The 22,651-nt window shown below is 39.6% G+C and overlaps 1 protein-coding gene across 1 annotated transcript in view; it reads right to left on the reverse strand.

Annotated features, from left to right (window-relative positions):
- Positions 1 to 293: 293 nt before the first annotated feature.
- Positions 294 to 22,651, reverse strand: part of tbcd (tubulin folding cofactor D) — a 72,825-nt gene continuing 50,467 nt past the window's right edge. Inside the window, exons 29-40 of the mRNA XM_017700540.2 lie at positions 20,307 to 20,395; positions 19,927 to 20,067; positions 15,951 to 16,034; positions 14,532 to 14,690; positions 11,906 to 12,044; positions 8,081 to 8,202; positions 6,913 to 6,990; positions 6,646 to 6,735; positions 5,402 to 5,489; positions 4,132 to 4,241; positions 3,961 to 4,045; positions 294 to 519 (exon numbers count right to left, since the gene is read on the reverse strand). Coding sequence (XP_017556029.1) covers positions 505 to 519; positions 3,961 to 4,045; positions 4,132 to 4,241; positions 5,402 to 5,489; positions 6,646 to 6,735; positions 6,913 to 6,990; positions 8,081 to 8,202; positions 11,906 to 12,044; positions 14,532 to 14,690; positions 15,951 to 16,034; positions 19,927 to 20,067; positions 20,307 to 20,395 — 1,200 coding nt within the window. The 3' untranslated portion in view covers positions 294 to 504. The remainder of the gene's footprint in view (positions 520 to 3,960; positions 4,046 to 4,131; positions 4,242 to 5,401; positions 5,490 to 6,645; positions 6,736 to 6,912; positions 6,991 to 8,080; positions 8,203 to 11,905; positions 12,045 to 14,531; positions 14,691 to 15,950; positions 16,035 to 19,926; positions 20,068 to 20,306; positions 20,396 to 22,651) is intronic.

Below are 22,651 nucleotides of genomic sequence, written 5' to 3' on the forward strand. Positions count from 1 at the left end.
TGCCCCCAATACACTTGTGTTCTCTTAACCTAATTACTACATCGTGGGTGTGTGCCTGTGAAGAGGAAATTCCTCAAGAGCTATAAACCCAATGCTTCTAGAGATAAATATAGGCTATAGCCCCATCCAATCTAACCTGAAAAAGTACTGGCTAGTTTATGTAACTGTAAGGGACATAAAGTATCTTGTACGAAGAGGTCTTACCACTTAGAATTACTTTACATTGGATGAGTTCACAATCTGAGACTAAATCAAGTGTGTGAAAGATACCAAATCAAATGGAACATCACCACTATGAACACATCTGTCCTTTTGTTTATTGACAGTAACATGTTAGAGGTTGAAAATACAGCCTGGCGTTCAACATCAATCAGAATGTTATCTAACACGACAAACCCGGCTGATCAGAAGAGAAAAAGAAAGGAGGTGCAGTGTGGAGGAGTGGAAGTGTGTCACAAGATGACAGATGTCCAGAAGCTGCAGCTTCATGTTGGCTGGACACAGCTACTGGGCTGGACTCTGGAAAGCACAAACAGAAAGATATGAACAGACTGTAATCTAAAACCTTTGTTTGAAACCATTCATAGCTGGCAATCCTTTGATAAAATAAAGTGGAAAAAAGACCTGGTTAGGGAAAGTCTGTGGTATATGGAATTAGTATGAACAAACAAACGTGACCATTGTGCTCACCTCAAAATAATAAAGCCAACACACACTCTCTTTACAGTCATAATGGGAAGGCTTAGAGGAGTTTGACACTCTTTAAAACACTTCTGAAATGTTTTGGGTAATACCATAACTTCCAATGTTAAATTAAATAAAGTACTAGGCTCGTGTCAGGAGTCGGATAAACACATTACTGTAATTACCGGCCACAGGAATGGTTTTTATTAAGTTGGCTTAAAAAAAAGCCAACTTACTGTTTTTTGTTTTATTAATCTTTGCTTTTTGGTAGCAATTTTATGAGAATGGTGTGCTTTTGGGACCACACGCACACACATACACATCAATTGCATGTATGTTTTTTTAGCAATAGTCCAGCAACACCTTAGCAACCACCTGGGACACCATAACAATGGCCTAGAAGCACCTTAGCGACCACCTGGGATACCACAGCAATGGCTTTACCTTGGCAAGCAGTTGGAATGCCAAAGCAACAATCTAGCAACACTTTAGCAACCACCTGGGACACTATAACAATTGCGTAGCAACACCTTAGCAACGTGCTGGGATACCATAGTAATAGCAACACATAAGCAACCACATGGAATATGATAGTAAGAGCCTAGTAACACCTTATCAACCATCTAGGATTCCATAGCAGTGCCCAGCAACCACAAGAGACATCATAATAATGGCCTAGAAACACCTTAGCAACCATCTCGGATACCAAAGTAATGACCTAGCAACACCTTAGCAACCACCTGGAATAAGACAGCAATGACCTAGCAACACCTTAGCAACCACATGGATACCACAGCAACAGCCTAGCAACCACCTGGGATTTTTCGTTTCATCTGTTAATGTGTCTTAGACTTGTCTACATCAACATGAAAGCCATTAACTAATATGCAAAATACTCATCTGCACTGTTTTATTGCGACGTATAGGAGCAGGCTATTTTCAAAACAGGGCAACAACAAAAACAAACCCATGCAAAACAAACTGATAGGTCAGTAATTCTGCAAGGACATCTCATTTAAAAGCTCCTAAATGCTTTGAAGAACACTCCTGAATAACTTATAGATCTCATGTCAAGAATGTCACAAACATTACCGAGTCCAGCTACTACATCACACTCCAAAAGGCTCAGTCATGCCACACAGAGCAAGCAAATGCATAAACATGTGGACAGCCAGTCAGAAAGGAACTTGACAAACCCAAGCAGCAGTGACCAGTTCAACATGAAAAGGGTATTAAATGTTCAGTTACATGTGAGTGGAGCATCTGAAGCTGAGACTACATGCTGAGTGATGCTGAGGACGGGCCATCCAACCCATCAAGAATACAAGGCCAATTATGGCTTCTTGGATGAAATATAAAATTGTGCACTAAAATTTGCAGAGAAAATGTCACAGGTAAGTGTGTTCTCTGTAGAGGATGTATTAATGTTTTACTCACCCCCCCCCCCAAAAAAAAAAAAAAAAAAAGTAATTTGACCAGAGGTGAAAAAAAACATTTGATAGATGCCTACAACAGAGTGACAGAGTGACAGGTGTTAATATTCCATTCAGAGGAACTGGAACATATTGAAATGTAACCACAACTTGGTGCTGTGCTTTGAAAAACACAAACAAAGAAAGATATCAGTAGTTTGGTCAGTAGAGTTTGATCAGTAGAGTTCAGGTTACAGGTGAGGCCAGTTGTATTTTAAAAATGGCCTACAAAGTGAGACAAGCCCTTTATAAAGACTCCTACAATGCCTACCATGACATTTGTGATGCAGAGATTTGAGGCTGAGATTAAAAGCAGAAGAGAGGATGAGAGGGCGGAGGTGCTGGAAGAAACAGAGAAATCAGAGCTGAAGGAAATGGCAGAGAGAGAACAGGTGAGAATGTGAAGAGAAAGTGAACTACTGAACACTGTTAGTGCAGTGAATGAGAGCACAGAGGGGAGGAGAGAGAGTAAGAGATCCAGGCTGTGCCACCCATTGACATTTTCCAGACTAAGAATGCAGAAATGACCTTTACAGAGAGATACTACATCAGACAGGAAGGTCCGAATGACTGAGGAAAAACATGCATGATTAAACTTTTCAGGACAGAAAACCACACATTAGCAGTGTATACGGTCACTGACAAATTAATATATAATAATTAATAAAAACCGCACTTATTTTTAACCTTACCCCTAACCTTAACAATAATATAACAGTGCTATACTTGGGCAAGTCAGACACCATACCCCATCTATAGCAGGAAAAGCACCCAAACCAACTTAATAAACCACAGCTTTTTTCACAATGACTTCACAAAATAACAGTAAAATTAATTTGCATTATATAATTGAGCGAGGCTTTTTAAAGCAGCAGAAATCAATCAAATAGGCAATGATGGTGAGCCATGTTGGCTACAATACAAATATACAATATAACTAATATACTATAATATACTTTTATACTACAGCAGTTTTATAACTTTCTACTGCATATTTGAAAGCAATGAGGTTGTCATATTGTTGCTGTCCAAAGAAAAACACAAATCTCCATTTTTTTTTTCAATTTTTATTTTTCTAAATCATTTGAACATAGCAGCTGCCCTTTACATTATGTGAAAATTTCATGATGAATGGACCAATAGAAATACTCAGAAATAACTCTGAATAACCTCTTTACCTTAAAAAATTTTAATAAAAAATTAAATTGAATGTTTTTTGCCCTGTCTTGCCCTGTCTTGGAGAAACATGTTTTCCTTTCTATAGCAACACAGCAAATTGTTATCATCCAAAGTTTTGAAAGGTACTGTAAGCTTCTAAGTCTGTTATTAATAATCAGTGAGGAACCCTGTGGGCCTTGTATGCCTTTAGAAAAGGCATAATGACTGCTGTGAGAGATAATAGAATTGTCATACTTGTTCTTTTTCAACTCTGCAAGCACATTTTTAGGTTCAGGCTGGAAACAAAAGTGTGAAATTCTTCAAATGCTTATCAGAAAATAATCAAATCAGGATTTTTTTTCGCTGTGGTAGATACAGCGATGCGAGCTCGACCATTGGTTAGGACTTCAGGAGCTGAATGAAAGACCTAACAGGTCAGATTAACCACCAATATGATTATGTTTTGATCTCCAGTTAGCGAGAACAATTTTAAAGAAGAAATTGAATGGGGGCTAGTTTCTGACTGTTTATCTCTGTTAACAATAAAATAAATTCTTAATCAACCCTTTTCAGAAGAAGAAAAATATATGACAATGTAAAAACTCAGCAAAAGAGCTGCTACAAGACTGATGTCTCACTGTATTACCTTGGCCAGCACAGTGGGTCGTGGCACTCCCAGCCAATCGCAGAGCTGGTTCCGGTGTGAACGCACTGTGGTGAGGTCACTCTCCCTGAGACAGGGAATAAAAGAAGAGCGGCATAGTCACAGGACTTGGAGATGTAGGTCATTCTCCATGAGACCAGAGAAAACACTCACCAGTTAGTGTCACTCAGCACGGTCATGACGTCATCCAGCACTGCTGCATCTATGACATCGTCATAGGTCAGCAGCATCTCATACACCTGACTGGCAGTGGCCTTTCTGATCTAGAGACAGAGAGAGAGGCAGCTTCAGAGACCACTAGCATAAAAACTCTTACGTGAATTTCAGCTTTAAATCTTTCCTTTACCTTAAGTGAGCTATGCGAAATGAGGGGAATTATAATTGTAATTTGAGTTTTAGACCTGAAGTTAAAGTTTCAGCTGGAAATTTAAATTTAATTGTACAGGTTTAAAAATGTTTGTGAGATACTAAAATTGAGTGTTATATTACACATCCAGCAAAGTTTGAATGTAAAAATACAAGAAAGAACTAAAAGAAAACCTGGCATAAAAAACACATCAGACCTACCCAAGAACGGTCAGGGCGTGGCCCTAATATTCTAATGAGAATGTGTGATTGAGAGCCAGCAGTCCTACACAGCCTGTTATGCCACTCAAGCAGATCTAAACACAACAGTGCAAGTGAAATGAGTGAAACGGGCTTACAAGTGGCATTGTAGAGCCCACTGTGACTGCACCTCATTAAAAACACTATCTATAGAAGGTAAGGTTCTCATTCACTTTACTGCTGGAAGTGCATCCAGGGAATGCCGGAATGTCTTGCTGACTGAGCAAAGGGATAAATGTTCTTGCTATCTCAGTTACACTTGTAGTACGTTTATAGATCTTGAACACACAGAGACCATAAGGGCAACACAGTTTTGTTAAAGACACATTGGTGGGACAACCCACATCATGTGATTGGTAAGGGCACTGACTACATATACACACCCCAAGATTAGCACTGCCCATTTTAGGCTGACAGAAGAGAATGTTGGCACTATACATCAGCCATGTAGTGGGCATGGGAAAGTTATTCACAGGACGTATTTTGTAAATGTATACTGTGTGTCCACAAGAACAAGGTAAACCCACTTACAGATTATAAAACAACCTACTTATAGAAATAAAACAAACCCCTGTGGGTTTAAGATGTTTTATGCAATGACCCAAAGGATGTCAGAGCCACAGTTGCACAAATAATGTCATGTGCAGTATCTCCCCATTGACTTGCATTTTAGATGCGCAGCTGTGCAGAGGCTGAAGTTGAAAGGGAAAGGGTCATACACACACACACAAACACACACACACACACACACACACACACACACACACACACACACACACACACACACACACACAGAGACACACACACACAGACTCACCACAGGGAAAGGGTGACACAGCAACATCATCAACTGCACCAAAATCTTCTTCCTTACATCACCCTGAAACAGGATGAGCCCACAGTACCTGAGAGAGGAAATCAGTAAACAGTCAATAGAACTACTCTTTAAAAGGGGGGAAAGGACATTGCCCAGCTCTACCTTGACTAGTTTTCCTTCATGAAAGTGATGGTTTGTCTGAAAAAATGAAATTATACAACTTTTGCTTTTACTAACTTATATACTGTTCTCTATGCCTGTCTTGACTTGGGCCTCGACCCAAGACTTGACTGCTTTGACTCAGACCTTGACTTGGGACGTGCCTCTATTGATTTGGCACTCAACTTGAGACCTGTATTGATTCAGACTTGACTTGACACTTCTACTGACTCAGGCTTCGTTCTGAGATTCGCCTGTATTGAATTGGGCTTCGATTTCAGACTTGAACAAGGTATCTTTACTTGGAACCTGATTTGAAGTGTCAAGACCTGAGACTTAGGCCCAATCCCATTTCTTATTTTTACCCCTACCACTGTTCTTAATGCTCAACTTGAGTTATAAGGGGTAGTGGTTGACATTTTCCCCTATAAAATGGGGCAAACCTCAAATTAAAAAAAGAGAACATTACTTCATTAACAGGCTACTAGCTGTGCTCTGTAGGTGACCTTGACAGTCTGCAGTGATAGCAAAGGAGGCTGAGGTTCAGCGACTTTGCTTCCGGGTCTTTAGTTATATTTAAGGGCATCATTTGCCTTCAGAGAAGGGGGTGCACCAATTATTTATCATCTCCCACCCCTGGTTCTTCAGTGATATGAAGCTGAAGTCAGCTATTTATCAGCTTCTCGTTCGTATGTTGACACTCCCTGGGACATCCTACCCCAGGGATGTCCAATCTTATCTGCAAAGGGCCGGTGAGGTTGCAGGTTTTCACTCCAACAAAGCAGGATGTCAACTGATTAAATGTTTAAATAGTGTTTGCTGCCACACTGGCCTTTGTGGATAAGACTGGACACCCTTGCTCTACCCCTAGGGCTGAAAATGGAGGCGTAAGGCGTAAGAGGTAGGGGGAAGGGGTGAAATGGGATTGGGTGTTACTTGCTACTTGCATCTCAATGACTTGTTTCTACTTCAGCTTGTTAGCTTTATTATCCTCAGAGCTCCAGTGCAAAACTAAAGAGTCAACTAAACAGTGCAAAAGAGTTGTGTGTGTACCAGTCTGCATGAGGAAATGCATCAGCACTTACACTGCTACGCAGGAGCGCAGTTTCTGAATGTCTTTCGATTTCTTAATCTCCTCTTTACACAGTGACAACAACTCCACACAGAACGGGTGACTAAGGGGGGAGAGAGAGTCAGACAGAGAGAGAATAAAAGTGACAAACAATAAGTCTTGGTGATTTTCTTGCTGGGAAACACTTGATTCAAATGTAACTTGTTGATGTGTTTGAGCAGAGAATGATCTGGTGTCTGTGCTGGTGTGCAGTAGAGGGTCATACTCCTGCCCTACTCACTTCTCCACACTGACAAAGAGCTCAAAGCAACTGTTAGCCAGGATTTGGTCCAGCATCTTCAAAAAGGGGACAGACACTCTGTAGGCACAGGAGAAACAGTTTTTCAGTACCATGGTATTAAAAGATTAAAACATAAATGATAAAGAAAAAGCCACAGAACATCTTACATTACACTTTCCATGAAAATCTAACAGTATTTATGAGTTTTTTGTGTTTTAATATATGCAACTTTCATAGTTTGTTATAAAAAAAAAAATCAGTAGCCCCATGTAATTACCAATAAATGTAAAATTGAATATTATAAACTGAGTAATGCGTTTTTTCACTTTAAGTTTTAGCCACATGGTTTAATCAGTATGAAGATTTGTTCTTTGACAAGCTTATTGATCATATGAACCATGAAATACGAACCATATGGATTTGAAAATCAGATACAGATATTAATGGATACAAAAATAAAATACACTATGAATTACTCTTGTATACTTCTATGCAGATCGGGGCAATATAGCATAAATGTAATATCATGACACTTCAAGAGCTTTTCAAGATAAATCATGTCACATTATTGTTTTCTTACATCTGATAAAAACGCCAAAATTTGTGCTGCATTTAAAAATTACTATGAAAAATATGAAAGCACACACTGCACTGCACTAAATCCCCCTGAACTGAACTAATTATGCTTGCTTTGCAGTTGGGAAGCGTTTTTAGTGCTGGTGAGAAAAGCATATGGTGACATTTTGTGATGTAATTTTTCACAATAATGATAAATACGGTCATATTGTCCAGCCCTACTATGTTCACTTCAACTCTGAACTTGGGAACTTTCTTGCACAGTTTGAATTTTTTCCCCTTGATTAGTTTTTTTTTAACATGTTTTTAACAATCTTTGATTATACTAATGAATAAATTACAGGTTTGAAGTGGAAATATGAACTGAAAGTGCATATATAACTAACTTGTCTGAACAGTTCGAAAGGTGTCTCACTGTATTGACCCACATGCTCAAACCCATTTTGTAATACTGTATCCTTGTGTATATGCATAATGATTTAAACTGAAAATCAGATAAACATCAGTTACTGGAACAAAAACAGTAATGCGTGACATTCCTGTTTGTGTCCTCATCAGTGGTAGAGGTGAATGGGCTCCAGTGTGGCTCTACCTGTCATTGTGGAGGTTGTCTCTGAAGATACGCAGGAGAGTGTCTCCAAACTGCAGCAGGGCTGCACTGTCCTGCTGAATGCCCTTGAGGTGCTCAAACAGAGAGTGGGAGGAATAACGCACCTGTGGGGACGGACACACACACACACACACACACACACACACACACACACACACACACACACTTAAAATGAACCTCTTTTTATTATTTAGTTATTGTCCCTGATTATATTAAACCTAAACCATCATATTTACAAGTCAAAACACACTCTGTAACCTCCCATCAAAACATGGTGACTTTTGCCCACCTCTACAATGTGTCCTGATTTTCAGCACCAATTCTGTGCACCAGAAGGTGAAGAATCGTAATATTAATCATTAATCATGTTTCAGCTGCTCAGAGATCTTCTCAAAATATATGATGGTGCAGAAAGAAAATGCATCATGATTTCTGATTCACACTGAAAAATTTGATTCAATTTTAAAATATATCTTCTTTTGACATTATCGCCCAGCCCAAGTCCGAAGCAGATTCTGAGGCTGGCTCTGGTGTAGGGGTCATGTTTACTGCACTCCAGCTTTCTATCGTGCAGAGTTTCAACCGTGGGAACATTTCACACATCCGCCAGTGCTGGCTCAGCCAGGCCACACTATTCCACACTCACCAAGATAGACCCGATCGGCCCACAGAGAAAGAGCGAGAGAGAGAGAAACAGGGAGAAAAGTCTTTGTGGCCTCTCGGGCAATTCATTTATGGGCACTGCTGCCAGATTAGCTGGAGTTGAGTGAGCTCCCAGCACATATTAAAACCCTTCACCTTATTTTTCTTGATTACGTTGACAAACACTGGAAGTTATAAACAGCAAAAGAGCCATAAATCACACTGAATAATTTCCCCCCACGGGCACCGAACTGACCAGAACAGTCTGAGATTTTTACAGAGTGTAGAGGATTGAGAGGAGAGAGAGAGAGAGAGAGAGAGAGAGAGAGAGAGAGAGAGAGAGAGAGAGAGAGAGAGAGGACTATTGTGAGGAAGCAGAAAGAGAGATGAGGGGATGAATAGATGAAAAAGAAACAAACAAAAAAAAAAACAACAAATGGGAAAGCAAGAGAGGTAGGATTTTTGTGAGGATGCAGAAATAGAACAATGAAGTGATGAAGAAAGTGAGAGAGAAAAAAAAAGGAATGGGAAACTTGCCCAGAAATAAAAAAAGAATGGAAAAGTGAAAAGGAACAGAGTGAAAGAGAGGGTGGTTAAAAATATTTTTAGAGAGAAAGAGTGCGAGAGTTAGAAAATATTTTTAGAGAAAAAGGGAGGGAGAGAGAGCTGTTGTGAGCAAGCAGAAAAAGAAAGAAAAAGAAAGAGAGTGAGAAAGAAAAAAAATAAGAATGGGAAACTGGTCCGAAAACAGAGTAAGAAAGGAAAGAATGAAAGAGCCAAACAAAAACAATAGAAAGAGCAAGAGAAAAAGAGAGAGAAAATGATGAACAAGGAGAATGAGGAAGGGAATGAAGAGAGTGAGAAAGAAAAAAAAAAAAAAGAATGGGAAAATGGCTCAAAAACCATGAGGTAAGAAAAGAAAAGTGAAAAGCACAAAAGAGTGAAACGAGAGAGAGAGAGAGAGAGAGAGAGAGAGAGAGAGAGAGAGAGAGAGAGAGAGAGAGAGAGAGAGAGAGAGAGTGTTGTAGTGAAGAGCTCCAGAAGCTCCTCGCTTGTCCCTGAAATGCTGGACCTCAGGTCCTGCCAGCTCCACTCACTCTGCTCCAGCTCCATTAGTGCTGAATGAGCTCTGGCCCATTGTTTGTGCTGAGCTCCTTGTCTTGGAGCACTTCATAAAAAGCAGGCAGGCTTGAGGCCTGAATGGGAAAAGGCAGCGTATTGTATTACAAAAACATTTTTAGGAGCCACCTGAAAACGTGGAGGCCCAAGATTAGAATCCAGAGTAATTTCTGCTGCACTTCAGACTGACTGTCCACTGGAGAAGATTTGTCATTTTTTTCTTTAAAACAACCTTCAACTCAGTCGATTAACCCTGTGAAGTCCAGGCTTAAAATTCAGTTAACAGAGTTGAAATTCCATTGATTTTGCCAAATCTCTGCATATTTCAACCAGAGTGATCTACACCACCTCACTGTTTCTCAACTCGTGTTTCTTTAAAATGAGGGTGAAAATAAAGTCGAAATAAAACAAGTGAATGTACATCTTTTTTGTTTTTTTATCCATTATGTAAATGATTATTTAATAGACATCAAATCCAAAAATAAAAAGTTTGCTTTGGTCCCTATTTTGCCTTTTAATGGCCTGCATGTACCTCTTAATTAATGGATTTAAAAACATTACATATGAAGCCAAGATTTTTCAGAACTATCATGAAACAACGATTCAGGCATCAGGCAGGGTTATCATTTCATTTAATAACTTTCTGCGAGGTTACTTTAGTGGCTTTAAATGCTTTGGACATCTGGTTCCCATCACCACCACTGTAAACAATTTTTACTTTACTAGGTTCTTCTAGAATGGAGCATTTCACTTTAAAACACTCTTACTTTGTCTACATTTTAATCATTTGAACTGTGGAAATTTTGAAAAATCTGTGGCAATCCTCTTTAATCTTAAAATGTTTTATTTAGTAACTAACTTAAAATTAAGTGTGGGCCAACACACAAGCCCTTTGAGTTTAAGGGGTTCAGTTTTCCTCAGCCTGAAACATCACACTCACTCTAACCCTAACCCTCGTTCTAATCCTAGGTCTAACCCTAATGCTGTTTCACCAGATAGTCTGTTAACTTTTAAATCAAACTAAGTGTTAAATTTGAGCACTTGTAACATTTGAAAAGCTGTGAAAGACTTCAAAAGAAAGGCCCTCCATAGACCTATGCGGTGCATTTGTCCCCGTGCGCTCTCCCCTTGACTGGCCTCAGGCCTGTTCCACTGGCTTCACGTGTTTATACTGTGGTGGTGTAATGGTTAAGATCTGGTTGTGTTGTGGGAGGATTTGTATTAAGAATCCAGCTGTATGGAGGTTTCCATGAAGGGAAAAAAGGAAAGTGAAGATGTAAATATGGTACTTTAAAAAGGAATTCCATTATTTTTTCTGAAATTTTGCGTACTTCAGCGGTTGACCGCCCATTCAAAAGAGCATTTGTGAGGTCAGGCGTGTCGGACGAGAAGGCCTGGCTCGTAATCGATGTTACAATTCATCCCAAAGGTTTTCAGCAAGGTTGAGCTCAAGGCTCTGTGCAGGCCTCTGGAGTTCCTCCTCACTAAACTCGTCAAGCCAAGTCTTTATGGACCTCGCTTTCTGCACAGGGGCACAGTCCTGCTGGAACAGAAAAGGTTCCCCCAAACTGTTGCCACAAAGTTGCTTATGCCACAAAGCATATAATTGTGCAAAATGTCTTTGTATGTTGTAGCATTAAAATTACCCTTCACTGAAATAAAAACAGCTTCAGTCCATTATCCCTCCTCCACCAAACTTTACTGCCAAACTCCACTTGTCCATCAAATTGCCATATAGTGAAGTGTGATTCATCACTCCAAAAAACACATTTCTTTGCATCTCTTCAGTCTAGTGATTTTAAGCTTGTGCGCAGCTGTTTGACCATAAAAGCGTATTTCATGAAGCTTAAAAACACTGTGCTGTTGTTGCTGCCAGAGGCAGTTTGGAAGTAAGTGAGTGATGCAACAGAACATAGGTGTTTTTTTTTTTACGTGCTATGTACTTCAGCATTCCTCTGCCTCACTCTGAGTTTGCGTGGTCTACCACTTCCTGCCAGACGCTTTAACTTTACACGTTGTGGTAGTGTGTTGTGCAATGACACCTACCGTGGTCTCGGTGAGGCCACCCACAGACACAGCCAGGCCCAGCAACGTGTGGTACTGGTAGACTGGCAGTCGCAAGAGCTGGGAAACGTGAGGGAAAGCCTGAGACGCTGCATTCCAGTTCAGAGACTCTGCACTGTGCCTGCAACACAACCATCAGCAATTAGAAACAATACAGAAAACAAAAAAGAGAAAAGAGTGTTTTTCAAAGAACAGAATAAAAACCAGAAAAATCACTTCCACTTAAAGAGTGAATATTTTAACATGTGATCAACCAGTTAGTAAGGCTCTGGTTTCGCTCAATATGCTTGTTTAAAAAATGCATCAGGGATTAATTTGGAGATTTTATTTTATTAGGCCTTATATAAACTTTATTTGCATTAAAGACCCTGCTATTAAAAATTAATTTGTATCATTTTCTGATATGCCAACACCTAAAAGTGGCCACAGTCGCAGAAACACATAAAATAATATTTTTTAAAGCTGGTTACAATCTGGAGGAGAAGTGAAAAATACTGTTCAAACCAAAAATAAAATCTGCTTTGTAACATAATCTTGCCAAATTTAACTGGAACAAAATGAACCTATGAACCACACTGACATTTTAAAATAGCTACATAGATTTTGTTCCTGATTTTGATTGTGTTTTTTTAAAAAAAAGTCACAACACCAAACACACACACACACACACACACACACACACACACACACACACACACACACACACACACACACACACACACCACTGACCAGATTAACCACTGATAAGGGCATCACTTCACACCTTTATGGACATGAAGTAAAAGCAAACTTTCCACACCTCACAAATTCATGGAATCAAACCCAAACCATGGAGAAATCTGCCACTGAAGAAACAAATTTCAGTGTGTGTTGAAAACCTGGTCCTTATTCTGCTGACCTGCTGCAGTGTGGAGCTCTGATATCTCTCTGAGAAAGTAATAACATACTCAGCTCTATGACAGAACTAATAAGCAATAGAATGCACTGTAGATACAGCCAAGTCTACTTCATCTTCACCTCAGCACCTGCTCCAGATAAGAGCTGAACAGGGAAAAAACAGTAGTGTAATAGCATGTTTCTGAAATAATAAGTGTGTAAGGTTAGATAATCAATCATAATACTGTATAATCACAGCATTCTCCATAGATGTTTTAACAGAGGACATTTACTCTGTACTATATAAATTACACTGCTGTATATACGGTCACATGGACAGTATATACAGTACTTGCAAAAGTCAAAGAACATCCTTTCAGTCAAACTGGCCGCCAAGTACAATTCATACATTTTTCAGCATCAGGAAAACAAAAAAGCTGAAATTTAACAGAAGCTGCAAGAACTAAATATTATAGATTTTGTCAATATTTGTCCACCCGTTGCTTTTATTACAGCTTCCATTTTTTTTTCCAGTTTCTTCCTTTGAGCTTTTCAATGAAATTTGCAAGGATGTTTTTCCACACCTCGAAATTTCAGTCCTCCATGTTGATGACATTTTCTGCTTCTCACCCATGCAATCCTGAAAATATTCAATGATGCTGGGTCAGTCCATTGTTCTGGGAACACCAGCCTTGGTAAGTCTATCTTGATCTTCTCAACATTGTGATTGGGTTTGTAATCTTGCTGTAGAATTAAATCAAATGTTTTCCAGAGGGCAGCGAGTGATATATTAAAAAGTATTTTGAATGATCAGCTTTCAAGATGTCCTCAAATTCCAGATGTTGATCCAAACTGGCACTGTTCCCTCAGCATGCTTGACTGATGGGTGTAGGTATGCTTTGTAGGGTTGTTTATTGTTTTTGGTGGCACATATACTGCCTTCTGCTACTTCCACAGATGTCAAATTTCACTCCATAAAACTTTACTCCAGCCAAATATTGGTGTACTAGTGCAAATGTTCTTCTTGGTCTATTTTCTTTTCTAAGAAATTACTTCTTGACAGCTACACATGATTTAACACCCATAGTGCTGAACTGTCTGCTCTCAGTATTTTCACCTGTCCCTTAAAAATGAAAACTGGAAACTAGATTTAAGATGGGAGGAGTTAAAGTGGCAGTGGGTAAATAAAAAATAGACAAATAAAACACAGATAGAATTGATTTTATACTTGTGTTGGAGGACTGTGTAATTCTTTGTTAAATATATGCTTCCTACTTTTTTCTGATAATGAAAAATTAACATGTATTTAATGGCTGCTTTGAGTGTAAATTAAATAAATGAAAGGGTGGTTTCTGACTTTCACACAGTGCTGTATAATATTTCCATTCTGAGACTATTAATGTTACTTATATCAACTGAAATCATATTAATTCTTTTCCTTATAGCATTATTTCTTAAAAAAAAAAAAATATATATATATACACACTAGCACAGTCAGATAATTTTACCTCAAAAAATTACTTAAAGTAAGGAAAATTCACTATAAATAGGTTGATTAAGCGTATAACATCAATAATTACAATACTTTTGGAATTAAATTATAATAATAAATCCTATTAATAAATATCTTTTTTTGTGCATAAAGAAACATACACATACACACACTCACTTATACACACGTGTGGGATCACAGAGGACCGGGACACTGAGAAGGGTCCCCTCAGGCACTTACGGAGGGAAGATGCTCAGAAGCTCCTCCCTGTGGGGGATGTGAGGTACTACAGGCTGTGTGCTATGGAGCAGCTGGAGGAACACACTGCCCGCGTGGGCTCTATAGCGGTCAATCTTCTCTGCAGCTTGCTGGGCCAGACAGCACATCATCCTCTGGCAACTATAATACAAGAAAAAGAGCAACAGAGATACAGACAAATAAATCAAGACGGACTTTTTAAAAGTTACTAATGAAAAAATCTTCAATTCCACCAGGAAGCTTAAGAAACTCCTTTTGACGACTCTTGAGTGGCACAGCTGTGCAAGCGTTGGCGCTACTATGTGGTAATCACAAGTTCTGTCACAATGGATGTCACAGCCATCTGTGGCAGGGGGTACAAGAAAGCATCCCCCTCCACTACTCAGTGCAAAGTTAGCCAATGTAGGCCTCCAACAGCTGTTAATGTTAATGTTGCACAGCCGTTCAAAAAGATGCAGTGTTTTTTCACGCACATGCTAACCCCTAAGCTTGTTAGTGTTATGTGCCAATGGGATTTTGCCAGGACTACATTTAGAAAATATAGTAAATTCATGAATTTCAGTTAAATCTGAGCATTGTCATAACATAATCTAATGCCAGAAAACAACATAACCTAATGCTAATCCAACAATGTAGCAGCTGAAAAACTCAAACCTGCCCAAGTCTTACTGTGTGTTTACTATGGTGCATATGGCTACGTCAGCTTTAACTCAGGCAAACTCGGGACATGCTTGTTTATTATGTCAAATAGCTTTTCTGGCTGTTACGATTGGCCACTAATAGGTCATGCTACACTTGTGGTTTCCAGTCCTGGTCCTGAAGCCACCTTGCACTTCACATCATAGTATTTTCCCTGCCTGCTGACCTCATCAACTGCTTTTTGTGATCTCAATTAGGTTAGTTTGAAAATGTTTCTAATTTTAGACTTGGAACAAATGTGGCCCATCAGCCAAGACGTTTGTCGTCTGATGTTTGCTTCTTTAGTTTTGTACAAGAGCTTTGAGAATAATGTAGCTAACAAGCAATGGTATCTTATATGTGCCAATATATCTCTGCATGACTATATCACTCTGAGTTAAGTCATCTCCAAAAGACTTGCTAATGTGGACACTGTGTCATCTACAAAACTGGACAAACGTATAGACAACATCCAGGTTTCACGGTTCATTCAGGCTTCTTTTATTGTTAGCTACATTAGCTGCACAGCTCAAAAACTAAACCAGCAAACTTCAGACACCAAACATGTCTTAACGGTTCAGCTGCATGAAAAATTCCCTTCATCACTTTAAGGAAGAACACTAAGCTATGCCGTGCAGAGCTGCAGGGCTCAAACAGAAACTCAGTAGGACAGAGGTGGCTGCATTAGAAAGCTTAGCCACTCTTTCCCTCAGTGTGACTCACATGGCAGGAGACAGGAGCTCAGGTGCAGATCCAGCCACCTGCAGAGTCAGGTCAAGCAAGCCTGTCATAGCTGCCGCCCGAACCCTGCAACACAACAGGAGAAAGGGGTCAAATGCAACCTGAAACACAATAATGTGCAGAGTCAGACAATCTTTATATATTTGATCATTTCCAGTCAAAACAACTACACTGCTCAAAAAAATAAAGGGAACACTCAAATAACATCCTAGATCTGAATGAATGAAATATTCTCATTGAATACTTTGTTCTGTACAAAGTTGAATGTGCTGACAACAAAATCACACAAAAATCATCAATGGAAATCAAATTTATTAACCAATGGAGACCTGGATTTGGAGTCACACACAAAATTAAAGTCGAAAAACACACGACAGGCTGATCCAACTTTGATGTGATGTCCTTAAAACAAGTCAAAATGAGGCTCAGTATTGTGTGTGGCCTCCACGTGCCTGTATGACCTCCCTATAACGCCTGGGCATGCTCCTGATGAGGTGGCGGATGGTCTCCTGATGGATCTCATCCCAGACCTGGACTAAAGCATCCGCCAACTCCTGGACAGTCTGTGGTGCAACGTCCCATTGGTGGATGGAGCGAGACATGATGTCCCAGATGTGCTCAATCGGATTCAGGTCTGGGGAACGGGCAGGCCAGTCCATAGCTTCAATACCTTCATCTTGCAGGAACTGCTGACACACTCCAGCCACATGAGGTCTAGCATTGTCCTGCATTAGGAGGAACTATGGGCCAACCGCACCAGCATATGGTCTCACAAAGGGTCTGAGGATCTCATCTCGGTACCTAATGGCAGTCAGGCTACCTGTGGCGAGTACATGGAGGGCTGTGCAGCCCTCCAAAGAAATGCCACCCCACACCATTACTGACCCACTGCCAAACCGGTCATGCTGAAGGATGTTGCAGGCAGCAGATCGCTCTCCACAGCGTCTCCAGACTCTGTCACGTCTGTCACATGTGCTCAGTGTGAACCTGCTTTCATCTGTGAAGAGCACAGGGTGCCAGTGGCGAATTTGCCAATCCTGGTGTTCTCTGGCAAATGCCAAGCGTCCTGCACGGTGTTGGGCTGTGAGCACAACCCCCATCTGAGGACGTCGGGCCCTCATACCATCCTCATGGAGTCGGTTTCTAACCGTTTGTGCAGACACATGCACATCTGTGGTCTGCTGGAGGTCATTTTGCAGGGCTCTGGGTTGTTGCCCTCCTACGGCCTCCTCCACATCTCCTGGTGTACTGGCCTGTCTCCTGGCAGCGCCTCCAGCCTCTGGACACTACGCTGACAGACACAGCAAACCTTCTTGCCACAGCTTGCATTGATGTGCCATCCTGGATGAGCTGCACTACCTGAGCCACTTGTGTGGGCTGTAGAGTCCGTCTCATGCTACCACGAGTGTGAAAGCACCACCAACATTCAAAAGTGACCAAAACATCAGCCAGAAAGCAGAAAGGTACTGAGAAATGGTCTGTGGTCCCCACCTGCAGAACCACTCCTTTATTGAGTGTGTCTTGCTAATTGTCAATAATTTCCACCTGTTGTCTGTTCCATTTGCACAACAGCTGTGAAATTGATTGTCAGTGTTGCTTCCTAAGTGGACAGTTTGACTTCACAGAAGTTTGATTTACTTGGAGTTATATTGTGTTGCTTAAGTGTTCCCTTAATTTTTTTGAGCAGTGTATTATTCATTTTCAGCATGTCCAGACTTTGCCTTTATCATCGTTTCCATTCTTTTCAGGTTCTTGCTTTCAGTTTTTCAGAGAAATCTGTAGGGATTTTTTGCCACACCTCCAAAGCACAGTCTTATAAGCTGGTTGCATTTTCAGATCCATATCATTTCAAAATCAGTGATGCTGAGGTCTGGACTCAGGGCTGGTCAGACCATTGTTCTGAAAACATTAGCTGCTTCTGAGAAGCCCAGTAATATGTTTGCTTTACTAATTTTCTTTCTTGTCTATTTCTGGCTATAATAATGGTTTATTGACAGCTATGTATCCTTTCAGAGCCATAGCACTGAGTCATCTTCTCACAACAGAATGATGGACAAACACCTGGCTATTTTTTCAGATCTGAAGCAAGAACTGAGCTTAAAATATAACCCCTGAAAACTGAAAAGCAAAGTTAATTGCAGGTTTGGCTGGACATTAAATGGAAATGTGGTCTCTGACTTCTGCACACTACTGTATATGGTTTTCAGAGTGATGGAACAAATTCCAGATTCAGGCCTTTATCAAAACATGATCATCCCATCAAAGCAGGCTTTTCATTTCCTCATTTCTGCTGTGTTTTATGTGCTGTGCTCTAAACACGTGCTGGGGACATGACCTCTTTTGCTGAGGCTTTGTCTGTCCAGCCTGTATTTCTTTGTTGCGATTTCCGCTCTGCTGCAGTTAGGAATGCAGGTTGATATTGCTCAGGTAATAAGTATCGCCCTAGGGTGTGACAGGGTTGTGTATATGCATGTGCGCATGTATGTTTTTTGTGTGTGTGTATGCGCTGTAGCCATTAGCACAGTGTGCCTCCACTCCTTTAAACAGCAGGCTTTTATTCATTTACTTCTTTGTCTTATGACTTCCAGTGCTGTAAAAGTCAGAGACCACCTATTTGTTTATATATTAACTAGATGAGCATTAAGCACAAGTTACATATTTTTCACAGCCAGAAAAAGGAGCAGGAAACGTATTTAACACAATGTTTCACAACAGCCTCCAACCCTACATACATATCAAATCTACCAGTATTTCATTTGTCCACTCTTTAATTTTATGCCATTGCCACTTCAAACTCTCACTACACTTTAGCTGCATTCAAATTTCTTCCTCATGTGCATCTAAAATGGCTAAAGGAGCTAAAGGAGGTGATCAGATATTCCACTTGCACAAGGAATGAGAAAGTCACAGGAAAAATAGTTTCTAAAACTGGTGTTAAAAATTAAGATACAGAGGAAACGGCACTCAAACTTGCTACTTAAAGCTTTGATCTTTGAGAGAGAGGAGAAAATCAAGCTCCACTGTTGCTTCAGAACTGAAAAAATCCACAAGTGTTTCTGTCCATCCTTCCACTGTGAGAAGACAACTCAACACAATGAGTCTGAAAAGTATGTGTAGCTGTCAAGAAACGGAAATAGACAGAAAAGAAGAACTTTTCCAAATAAAAAAAAAAAAAAAGACCTGTTGGAGAATGGTTTGATCACCCCAGAGCGCAGAAGGCAATGTCAGGGAATGTGTTTTGGAATTACTTTGTGAAAACAGAAAACGCAACCAACCTCTAAGACTGAACTTTGGAGGTGTAGGAAAAATAATCCCTACAGATTTCTTTAAAAAACAGAAAGCAAGTCTCCTAATAAGAATGGAAGCTGTAATAAAGGTAAATGTAGACACATTAAATGCTGAAAAAAAACTTATTTAGTTGTTGAGGTTTCTGTGTAGTTTTTGTTTAAATATGCTTTCTGTTTAGTTTTTTTTTGCCCCCAGACACAAACACTTAAAGGCTGTTTCGACTGGAAATGAAAGAAAATTAAAGTGGTCACTTTCCCACAGTACTGAATATTCCACTACACTAGAACATAATTAAATTCTACTTGATATACTCTATAAATTCTGTCGACTTTATTTATTTATATATTTATTTTCAAACAGGAAGGGAGGCAAAAATACATTCTCTGTTCAGCACAAAGAATTCATGATTCACAAAATATTTAAACATAGATCTATCGATCAACTACTGAGAAAGTACTGCACACGTACTGCTACCATACAGAGAAATTAAAAAGTGGGTTATTGCATTTTAAGGAGTGAACTCCAGCATCGCATAGTTCTGACTCAACTAATAAAGGGCTAGGACATCAGTAGATGAATCAGGTCAGGAGTGTTGGCTATGAAATTATACAAAATATGCGGTGCTTTGAACTGACAGAGGAATAAAACTCTGCTGTATTTGGTCACTAACCAGGCCCCCACGTCCCCTCGGCTGTCTGTGATGTAGTCGTTCATGCAGTCCAGCAGCGCTTCATACACGGCGGTCACATTTTTCTCACACACAGCGCTGTCTGGACTGCCCTGAGCACACACTCCTGCTGTTACACACACCCTGAGAGAGGAAGAGACACACACGCACAGATGAGAGTTTAGACAAAAGCACTGGCCTGAAACGGATCGTGATACATCATGTAGAGAAACCGTGAATTTCAGGTTGGGCCGGTAAGTGTGGCAGACGTTAATTGCGTTTGCTTTTCCCAAAATGTAGTAGACCACAGAGGAGAGGAGACAGATGAGGGTGCAAGAAGAATGAAGAGGAGACAGAAGGGGAGGAGGCTGTAGGTGACTCACCGGGCCATCGCTGTGGCTGCGTCTCTCCTGGCTTCTGCGAAACCTTCCTTCTGTGTCATTCTACAGGCTTCCTGGAGGCTGTCTAAAATCTGGAAAACACACAGGGGCAGCCAGATTAGCCAACAGAAGTCACAGTTATCACCCATAATACCAAGTGTTGTGTAATTACTTCTCATTCATATCTCAAAGAAACAAGCAAAGGAACTCTGTGGAAAGTGCAGGTATCACTTAAAATGAAAGTTTCAATCCATGCAATATTAATGTCTACATGTTGGAGAAGAACCGGTGAAGGAAATGAAGCATTCAGACACTTTTTTGGTATGTACTAAACTCGCAGTGTGTATATCCACTTCAACTTTACTTTACTCAAGTAATGTCTTTTCACTTTCTACTTAGAAATACATACAAAAAGTATGGATTAATAAGCACAGTAATAAGCATTAAAATACACCTACATAATAGTTCAAATAAAAAAATACAGTTTGACATACTGTATTAATGCTGCAAAAATACAAATTGCACCTAGTGCCAAGCTCAGAAATAGGCATCTAAAGTTTGCACAAAAGCATTTAGACATATCAGAGCTCTTTTGGAACAATGGCCCATATTTATCAAGCATCTCAGAGTAACCTCACTGATCTTAGGTCTAATCAGGTCATGCACTTTTATTCCATGTTAGACAAAAAGCATAAGCTGATCTTGGGTCAAAGCTATTACTGTACGAAGTGTGATAAACAGCGGCCAATGTACTCAGATAAAACAAAAACATAACCATCAGTGCAGTAATTCAGCTGGTCATGCTTGAAGAAAGAAGGGTGGTGTGTATAATTCCAAGAACACCATCCTTACAGTGAAGTATGGGGGTGGGAGCATCATGATATAAAGCTGCTTTTATGCACTGGGGTATTACATTTTAGGGTGGTTACATGAATGGAGTGATGTACCAGAACACACAGGGGGCAAATTTCATCTGATCGACCAAGAAACTAAATCTGGGGAGGAGATGGATGGTTCAACAAGACTATGATCCCAAACACAAAGCCAAAATAACTCGACAGGTTCAAAAAAAGAAAAAAAAAAATAGGTAAAAGGTAAAAGGTAAAGGTGTTTGAATTGCCAGGCTAATATCCTAAAATGTAAAATTGATTTGAATTTTGAAATTGTGAGCCTATCAAAAGGACCCTCATAAGGCTGAAGTTTGCTGAGAAGAATGGACCAAATCTAACCAGAAATGCTGAAAAAATATTTTTCATATTTTTCCAAGTTCATGATGTTTTTTTGAGTAGCAATGTAAAATTACGAAATAACTTTTTTCAAGTTGGTTTGTAATCAATAGTAGTTAGTTGTAATTACCGATTTGATTATTGGTATATTGATTATTAATGTTTAGAATTTGGAGGAAAAACTACTTAACCAACATACATTTATTTAGAGGGCTACAGAACATCTAGAGTGGGCTAAAGCCCCCATAAAACTGGCTTTGCAACAGCCATAACATATAGTCTTGTTTTGTGGGGAAAACTATTTTTGCCTCTTGAAACAGTGCAGATTTTTGCCACTTTAGCACTTTTATATATGGTATAAAGTGGTTTTGAGCAGATTCAAATCTTTGATCACTCCCCTGTTCACTGACAAGAGCCCATCAAAGTTTTCATTTTTAAGACAACAGTTAAAAAGACGCTGCTCTTCATGCACCAATCACTGCTGTTCAAACAGAGCTAGCAACCTGCTCAGAGCTGTCGGATTGGGATCCTCAATTATTTTAATGCAACTGTGTGTGCATCAGTGATGTTTCTTCATTCGTGTGTAGCATGTTTAGTACGTTTTATAGAACATAAAGGTATTAAAAAAACAAGAAATTTACAAAATTTATTTATTTATTTATAGATTAAAGTGACAAATATCTGGAGCTTTACTGTTGATCATAGGGTATCTGAATATTGTTTGTTGAAATATTGGAAAAAGGACAGTGCAGTCTTAATTAGAAGCTTTGTTGTCATATGATTTAAATTTGTTGAAAAGTTTGTGTGTACAGTCTTGTTTTGTGGAAAGAAAATCCAAGCTTTACATTTTAAAATGCATCTCCTCATCGAAAAAAAAGACAAATATAATGACAGGAGTGAGTCCAGCCTTTCAGTACAGAATATAAATGTAACCATGCAATTAACTGCATTTTTCTGATACAGCATAATGACAGCGATCGCTCTAGATTTCTTGGGTTAAATTAGAGAGAAATGCTTTCATCAGGCTTTATTACGGACTTAATTATGGACATCATGGAACTTTAGGACCAGAGTTACAACATTAAACACTATTTTTACACCTAATTTGTTTGCTACAGTTCA

The sequence above is a fragment of the Pygocentrus nattereri genome, chromosome 1 (genome assembly GCF_015220715.1).
Source record: "Pygocentrus nattereri isolate fPygNat1 chromosome 1, fPygNat1.pri, whole genome shotgun sequence".
NCBI classification, from domain to species: Eukaryota; Metazoa; Chordata; class Actinopteri; order Characiformes; family Serrasalmidae; genus Pygocentrus; species Pygocentrus nattereri.